Here is an 8,224-nt window from a genome sequence, read left to right on the forward strand (position 1 = left end):
TCCCTGGGGAAATCAGGTCAGGGTGAGGGCTGTGTGCCAGAGTACTGCATGGAACCTGGCAGCCCTGGCAGCTGCTGGGGAACTCAGGAATCTGACAAACTTTGTAAGGCTGAAAAAATGCACAGACGGGGGATGTTCCTACTTGAAAACTGCAATCCCACTCCCAATTCCCGCAGTGAGGGATGGAGGATAAGATTCAACACAGGGATCAGGCGGTGTTATTTCTCCTCAGTACAAATAATAAATGGGGATAGTGGAGAATTTTATAACAGAGGTTCACTTAAAAGTTCCACAACCAGTAGCGGCGGAAAAAAATACCAATAGTCACTAAATAGTTCCTGACAGCAATTATGTACTAACAAAAAGAGGAGTTCTCAGCCTGAAAGAAGGCCACGTGTGGGGAGGGATGTCCTCTGGGTTGGCCTGGCCTGCATTGGGTGCTAGGAAGAGCTGAGGGCTAGGAGCGGTGCTGGGGGACATCTGTGCTGCATCCCTGCAGGATGCTGGAGGGTGTCTCATTGCATTGCACAGGCTTGTGGCAGCACACTGCTAGTCCTTGCTGGCTCTGCAGGACGTTTGTGCCCTGTGCCAGCCAGTTTCCTTAGTAGCTGCTGGTTCCAAGTGTTGCTGACTGTGCTGGGCACTGGGAGATGCTGATGGGCAGGCAGCCTGTGTGCTATTCAGTGAGCGGGTTTCTTTTCTAGCATTATACTAAACATTGTTCATCGCTTGACAAGTTTGAGCCTACATGAAGCATCCCCTGGGCAGCAGGGCTGCGTGGTGGAGCAGCAGAACATGCCTGGAAAGCAAATCATGAACCTTCTGACTTCACAGTCCCAAGGATTTAGAGGTAAGTGCCTGGCTGAAGTGAGAAATCCCTGAGGTTTTGGTGTGGGAGTGCTGGGAGTTTACAGGGATTGTACTGTGCCCTGGGGAGCAGGGTAGCTACCACTGGATCCAATCTGACATCCCCTAAGTAGACATCTCCCTCCTTTTCCCCACTGAAGTTCTGTGACAAAGCAGGGACAGCACTGCTGCCCTGGTACCTGCTGCCTTTGTGCAAAGTGCTTTCCAGACTGCTTTATGCAGCAGTCTGTGCACTGCCTCCAACCAGGAGTGTTGGTGCACGCCCCAGCTTGCCAAGTCAAGCAGTCAGGGTGCTATGGACAAAGCAGCAGTGCTATGTGGGTGAACAGCTGGCAGAGGCAGACAAGGGACACCACATGTAGTACTGAAGACCAGTTTATTTGCTCTATTCCCTCTTCCACAAAAGCTGAAAACAATCAGTCAACTTTCAGCAAGAGAAAGCAGTAAGATGTGAGAGATTTTGCTCTGCAGCTCCTCCCCTACACAGGGGAACAAATGAAGGTGTTAATGAGTTAGTGACCACTGCTCCTAAAGGCACAAAGCAGTTTGGAGCTACCTGATGGGAGGCGTGGGCCCAGCAGGACACCCCTTGTGACCTGTCTGCTGACACCACGCTTCTCACTTTGCTGCCAGGAAAAGCTGGTGCCAAACAGGAGAAATGCCTGCAGTGTGAGCCCTGGAGCACCCACCAGTCTGCTAACCTCTTCCTTGTAGGGCTGATCCAAGGCAAGAAAACACCCAGGGTTTTAGTTTGAGAGAGTGTGGGGGACAAAAGGGATGTGGAGGATTGGCTTAGTATCGGGATGCACTGTCAGTGAGAGTCACAGTATGATGATGCTGATCACACAGGGCTGGGGAGGCAGGATCCAGGCACAGGCAGGCTCCCACCACCCAAGGACCATGCTCAGCAGCGTGGGTGGGCAGAGCCACTCACTCAGGCTGTGGGGTGTAACGCAGGTACTTCTTGCCTGATGGGAGATCCTTCGTGAAGACTCCTTTGGGGAAAAGCTTCTTGGCTTCTTCATCAGGTAAGGTGGGCACAACCATGACGCTGTCACCACACTAAGGAGCAAATGGGAACTGTGAGAGCAGCAGGGATGCTGGTGGGCTGCACAGCACAGGATCTCTGCCCTGCAGCAGTGTGCACACATTGCTCCTCCATCCCAAAGCCCAGGTGCCAATGTGCAGGTAGTGCTGGTCCCCTCTGGTGAGCCAGCTGCGCTTCCCTGGATGGTGCAGGGGGTGAACACACCCCAAACCATGGCTGTGCCCATTCCAGCCATTCTTTGCTCAGAGGGTGCAGAGCAGCAAGTCATCTAGGGAGGGGTGCTCATGCCAGCTGTTTTTCTGGCTCTGAGTGGACCTTGGCCTGGCAGCTGACACCAGCAATGCTCTTCCTTATCTTGCCCTTCAAGGGCAAGACCCACCTTGGCCCAGAGCTCACACGCTGATAGCCAGAAGGGCCGGACCCTATATCTGCAGGTACCTAAAACTGAAGGGAGGGAAGGGCGATCTCTGTGATGCCACACAGCAACGCCCTTGGGGCTCTTGTTTAGTATCCAGTTCATATCACTGGATTGCAGCAGCTCCCCCCACCCCTGGGTCACTCCCAAGGGAAGCAGGTAGATGTTTCAATGCACCTTTACCTCCCCTGCACACAAGCTCTGCTCCCCTTCTCACCTTCCAGTCCACAGGGGTGGCAACCTTCTTGTATGCTGTCAGCTGCAGGGAGTCCACCACTCTCAGGATCTCATCAAAATTTCTCCCAGTGGTGGCTGGGTACAGGATGGAGAGTTTCAGCTTCTTATCAGGGCCAAATATGAACACCTGAGCACAGAGAGACAGGGTCATGTTTCTGGGGCATCATCAGGGGCCAGGCAGAAGGCGTTTGTCCCCCTGCCCTGATGCATTTGCTCAGTCCTCCCACTTCTCCTGGTCATGGGAGGTGCCCTGCTTGATTGCAGGTGCTTGGGGCAGTACAGATGCCGTGGTGGGTATCTCCTAGAACAAACACTGATTCCCAGACATATGGAACACAGTGTTTGCTCTAGGAACTCCTGTTTCTAATGCTGTCTTGTTTTCCTGCTTGGAGTTTCCTCGTCCTGGCCTGTGTCCTTCTAACACAAGCACAGGAGGGGAGAGGAAAAGCCCAGCGGATCAAGGACTTAATGTTCCCTCTCTGTTCGGACAGGCACAAGGATGAACTGGTGCCAGCAGCAAGATGGAGCTGATGCCAGCAGGCCAGGGCTGCGCCAGCCTCTTCTTGCTCCACTATCCATGGATTTAGCCCAGGCAAGTCAACCTAGCTCCCAAGATGGTCCTTATCTGTGCAGGTAAGTGGCTCCCCCCAGGGACACAGGGCAGGATGGCAGGCGATGCCTGGTGCTGAGCAGCCTGCCAGGCAACAGTGCTCTAAAGCCAGGAGCTCACCACACGAGCAGTCAGGGGCATGCCGTCCTTGTCCCGCTCATCCGGGTCCAACATGCCCAGCTTGACAGCAAGCTCTCGGTCCTTATCAGCGATGATGGGGAAGGGGAGCTTCTCCACAGGTTGATCTCCATTGTAGGCGTTGATGTCCTGCAGAGACAAAATCATTGGAACACTTGTGCTCCCTGTCAGAGGTACCACCATGGGTTGGAGGTGGTCTGACCTGGGTCTGCCAGGCAGGCAGACCTTGTGTGTCCAGAGTAGGCTGCTGCAGAGAGGCCAGACAAACATGCCTCTACTGGTGACCAAGGGGATTCTTCCACCTTTCTCTGAGAATGGATGTGTCCCTTTCAGTTCAGCAATTCCAGACCCTTGACAGATGTGCTAGAGTCACACCTGAACTGAACCATGCTTTTAAGGAACAGCTCTTCTAGCTGCAGAGCTGTCAGCAACTCTAGAGCTAACAAAGCTCATATGCTGAACATGTTCAGGTCTTGAGCAAGGAACCAGCTCCATTCAGTAAGCCACTCCTAGCTTACTTAACAGTTCCTGAGAATAGCGTAATCTGTGTGCATGTGCTGGGACACCATATGTTTCTTTCTGAACCGTGCCTGGGGACAGAAGAAGTAAACCATCACCTGCCTACACTCTCCTTGCGACCAGCTTATGAGATTGCTCCCTGCAGCAGTCCTAACTTGATGTGCTTCACGTGGAAATTGTATTTTGATCATCTCTGAATTTCATCTGGCTTTGGCCAAAACATTCAAGTTATTTCTGTACAAGCGCTGAGCCACAGGAGGGATGGGAAAAGCCCATTCAAGGCAACACAAGTAGAGCAGCAGCCAGCATGAAAGCAAATTTAGTCCAAGGTTTCTGCCCAAGAATAGAGCCGTCTGTTCTTTCTGTCCTCTTTATATTACAGGGGAACAAACTGGACTCCAGCAATTACAGCAGCCTCCTACACACCAAAGTGATATGGTATCTGCTGTGTATGTACAAACTTCTGTTTTCTCTGGGCTTTAAACACGGGGAACAGGCTGGATCCTGCTCAGGTAGAACATGGGGAAGGCAGAGTTCGAAACATGGCCCTGAGCACTGCCCACTCTTGCTCAGTGTGCTGAAGGCAGTGAGAGCAGACAGGCCATGTGCTGGCCCTCAGCACCCCCATGCTGCAGGAGGTGCAGTAAGAAGCTGCCCCAGTTGCTCAGGATGCTGCAAGCAGTCAAGTGGTACACACGTGGCAGGATGTTTCATTTGCAGTGTTTCTCTCTGGTTGCTTTCTCCCCAGGGCAGTGAGTCAGCAGTGAACTGCACAAAGGGGCTGTTCACCTCTGTTGGGCTGCGTGCAGGCCTGCTTTGGGAAGGAACTGGTTCCCTTCTCCTGCAGAGCTGCCTTGTTAAAGCAGAGCAGAAAAGGAAAGCCAAGCCAAGAGACCAGCCCATCTCTGAACATCCCATGGAGCTGCAGGAGGCTGTCGAGGAAAGTCAGACCATGACAAACATGCACCTTCTCTCCAGAGTAGAGACTGACAGATGAAGATTAATGAAAAGTAATATCCAAATCCTATGACTTGTAATTCATTCCAAAACACACGTAATGTCATGACGCAGGAAATCACTGTACAAAAAGCTTTAAACACCCCACCCTATTTTGCAATAGGACGCGTAAGACTTACTCACTTCCCTATAAACTTTCCAGAGTGTAAGCTGAAAGCAGACATTTCTAGAGTGATTTATTCACCTAACTCATCAGTGATCTAAGAGAATGCTGAAACCTCTGACATGCTCAGCACAAGCCAGACAACCCTGCAGCAACAACTGGCTTCTCAGGAGATGACCATCTCTCTGCATGCCACAGACCTGCTGCTGTGGGGGCAGATGCCACGGTTAGTCCTGCTCGAGGGACTCATCCATTCAGCCAGGTCTTGAAGAAGCAGTGCAGAGACCTGGGAAAGGATCGATCGCTGGCTGAGGTACAGGCTTGTTATGAGAGGAGTAAGCCCCTGGGTCTGGGAGAGGTGTGACTAAGAAGAGCAGTAACACCTTTGGCTGGGAAAGCAGAGTCAGGCAAAGTGGAGTGACAGCTATGGCTACTCTGTTTTACAGCACTGCTCTTTGTTGCCAGTTGAGCTGACCAGCCTGTTTTATCAACTTTCCAGGTCCTATTTCCCCACTGAAATATGGCAGCAAAAAAAGCAGAGGCTTCTTTCTTGTTTCATGCAAAATTCAGCCTTCCCTCCTGCTCGTTTACTTCCCCCAGGCAGTACTCCAGATGAAAGAAGCTTCATCCATGGAGAAAATATAGGAAGGTAGAGGAATGTTGCATGAAGAGGTTTAACTGCCCAAAGTTTTGCTCATTCCTGGGATTTCTAAGATCTAGTGAAGGAAACTGCAGTTTCTAGATCTTAGTCTAGCATTCAATGCAGACTACTTTTGCTCAGAGGCACCTGCCACCAAAGGATAGCATCTCTGTTCAAGCTCCACAGGCAGACAGAACCTCTGGGGCACCTCATCAGATCTGAACAGCTGCCTTCCTACTTAAGCTTTTTGTCACAGCCTAATATATCTTCTCATCCCCATGCAAAAGAGGCCCAGTTGCTCTGCAATGAAGAAAACCTGCTCGAATCTCCATTCAGACAGCTTTGCTCCCCCTCTGCACCTTTTCTTGTTCCCTCATCTGTGAGATGGGCAATTTCAAATGCATGAAAGGCTCTGTCTGCTATGGATTTATCCTCACTGATTTGATCTCGTGCTCCAGAGGACTTTCAAAGTTTTTCTTTCAACAGGTGCTGAGCAGACATTTCCAAACCACTGTCTCTGAGGCCTCTCCCAGCCTGGCAACATGTTAGCTGCAGCTTGGACTGTTGCCCTCAGGCTCTTCCAAGCCCTGCATCTCGTCAGCATCATGACACTGTCTTGCAACTTCTTTTACCTGAGGTTATGCTAAATAATTCTGTAGCATTACTTAGCCAGCTCACTGTTCACCTTTTTCCCAGATCATCCAAGTGCAACGAACACCAGGCATCCCTGCAGACCCTCTAGAGAGCTCACTCTGCTTCCCTTCCTTGACAGAACTTACTGTTTCCTCCTATCACCCTAATAATAAATCCTCTTCAGAGCTTATTTCCTTGAGAAGCTCCCTGGAAAGTCAAGGGCTTTGTAATAGTCAGCATCATCCATACAGTTCTTCAAAGGGTTCTAACAAACCAGGAGATGAGAATCCCTTACAAAACACAACCCAAACTTTCTGTTCCATTTAATGGAACGTTATGTGCTAATTTGATGGTGGTTTCAGTGCAAGGATCTCAGTTACTGGTGTGGGATTTAGATGCTGTTTTTCCCAGGCCCTTGTGAGGCTTGGTGGGACATCAGCTACGCACCACGCAGGCACAAAGGTCAATTTAAGCAATAAGGCAATTAGGCAATTTCTAAAGCCATTCAGACATGAAGTAATGTTTGAATGTGGAAATTTCTCACCTTTATTACTTCTTATTTGCATACATCTGTCTCCTGGAAAACAGAACATTCCCACTTTTAAGAGTAAAGAAAGAAGCAGGTAACTCAGTCAGGGATTCCTGTACTCTGGCCACTAAGCCTCAGTACTCATTTTATACTCCTAATATGTGGAGTCATGCTACCTGGCAGCACACCATTGTTGACACTGCCTTTGAAGTTTTCCATTAGCAACTTTTCTGTTCCTTAAACAAGCTACTTCTGTGCCACCTTTCTTCTCTTTCCCTATGACCGTTTCATATTTAACGTGCTCTTATTTGTACTTTTACATTCAACGTGTCACTGCTTGTTCTTTGTGTACTTTCCCCTGCCTGGATACGAGCAATGTGGTGGTCTCAGTGATGTGGTTGATGCCCTGTCCCTGCAGACTTTCAAGGTGAGGCTGGATAACGCCCTGGGCAACCTGATCTAGCCACGGTGCCCCTGTTTACTGCAGGGGATTTGGGCTAGATGGCTTTCAGAGGTCCATTCCAAGTCTAAGCTTTCTAAGATTCTATGATCTGTACCCTTTCAAGACTGTCTGCTCGCTTAGAATCACAGAGCCACTGAGCTTGGAAGGGACCACTGAGCCCACCCAGTCCAGCCACCAACGCTGACAGCCTTCCTCTCCTCTCTTAACACAGCCCCTGAGCTTCTGGCACCACCACAGAGCTGCGGCTCTCAGCTCTCCCGTGACTGAACTTCTCCTCCGGCCTTCGGAGCACAGCCGCAGCGCTGCCCTGCATTCCTACCTTGCTCCAGGCACTCCTACCTTGCTCCAGGCGAGGTGGTCGGGGACGCTGTCAATGGAGAGGGCGATCATCTTCACGTTGCGTTTGCTGAACTCAGGTGCCAGCTTGGCCGCCCGGCCCAGCTCCGTGGTGCAGACGGGGGTGAAGTCCCGCGGGTGGGAGAAGAGGATGCCCCATCTGAAAGCGAGCGGGGGACGGCGTGAGGACAAGGCTATCGCTTCCGAAGCCTGAGCTCATCGTTTCACTTCAGCTGAGCGCGGCCCGCTCCCCCCCCGCCCCGCCTCCCCCCCGTCCCATTTCGGGATGCGAACCGAGCAGTCCCGGGGCCGCCCGGCGCCCTCCGCCTCCAGGAGCCGCGGCGGTCCGCGACACGCGGGCCGACCTCCGGGCCGAGAACGCCGCTCAGGAAGCCCGGGCCCGCCCGCAGCCCCCCGCTCCGACACCGCCGCCCGCCCTCGCCGTGCCCCCGCTGCTCACGAGTCGCCCAGGAAGTCGTGGAAGCGGATGCGGCCCTGCGTGGTGTCCGCCTCGAAGTTGGGCGCCTCGTCGCCCAGCAGCAGGCCCGGCATGGTGGGGAGCAGCGGACCGCTCAGCAGCGCTCGGCTCCGTTCGACTCCGCTCGGCTCCGCTCGGCTCGGAGGGGGGGCGTGGCCTCCGCGCCTGCGCGCGGCCGCCGCCCCTCCCCT

General features: G+C 52.4%; 1 protein-coding gene across 1 annotated transcript; it reads right to left on the reverse strand.

Annotated features, from left to right (window-relative positions):
* Positions 1-1,226: 1,226 nt before the first annotated feature.
* Positions 1,227-8,174, reverse strand: PRDX6 (peroxiredoxin 6). Its single transcript, NM_001039329.3, has 5 exons — positions 8,016-8,174; positions 7,559-7,715; positions 3,298-3,444; positions 2,548-2,694; positions 1,227-1,929 (listed from the first exon to the last, which is right to left on the reverse strand). The coding sequence occupies exons 1-5, from the start codon at positions 8,105-8,107 to the stop codon at positions 1,798-1,800; spliced, it is 675 nt and encodes a 224-aa protein (NP_001034418.2). The 5' UTR covers positions 8,108-8,174; the 3' UTR covers positions 1,227-1,797.
* Between the last annotated feature and the right edge of the window lie 50 nt (positions 8,175-8,224).

Source organism: Gallus gallus, chromosome 8 (assembly GCF_016699485.2).
Source record: "Gallus gallus isolate bGalGal1 chromosome 8, bGalGal1.mat.broiler.GRCg7b, whole genome shotgun sequence".
Taxonomy (NCBI): domain Eukaryota; kingdom Metazoa; phylum Chordata; class Aves; order Galliformes; family Phasianidae; genus Gallus; species Gallus gallus.

What these genes read in the sequence shown, in the direction of transcription:
- PRDX6 (NM_001039329.3), bottom strand. Translation starts at nt 8,107, where the DNA reads ATGCCGGGCCTGCTGCTGGGCGACGAGGCGCCCAACTTCGAGGCGGAC. An exon ending in ACCACCTCGCCTGGAGCAAG is followed by an intron (nt 3,445 to 7,558) that starts GTAGGAGTGCCT and finishes TTGTCTCTGCAG; the next exon opens with GACATCAACGCCTACAATGG. An exon ending in CCACCCCTGTGGACTGGAAG is followed by an intron (nt 1,930 to 2,547) that starts GTGAGAAGGGGA and finishes TTTGCTCCTTAG; the next exon opens with TGTGGTGACAGCGTCATGGT.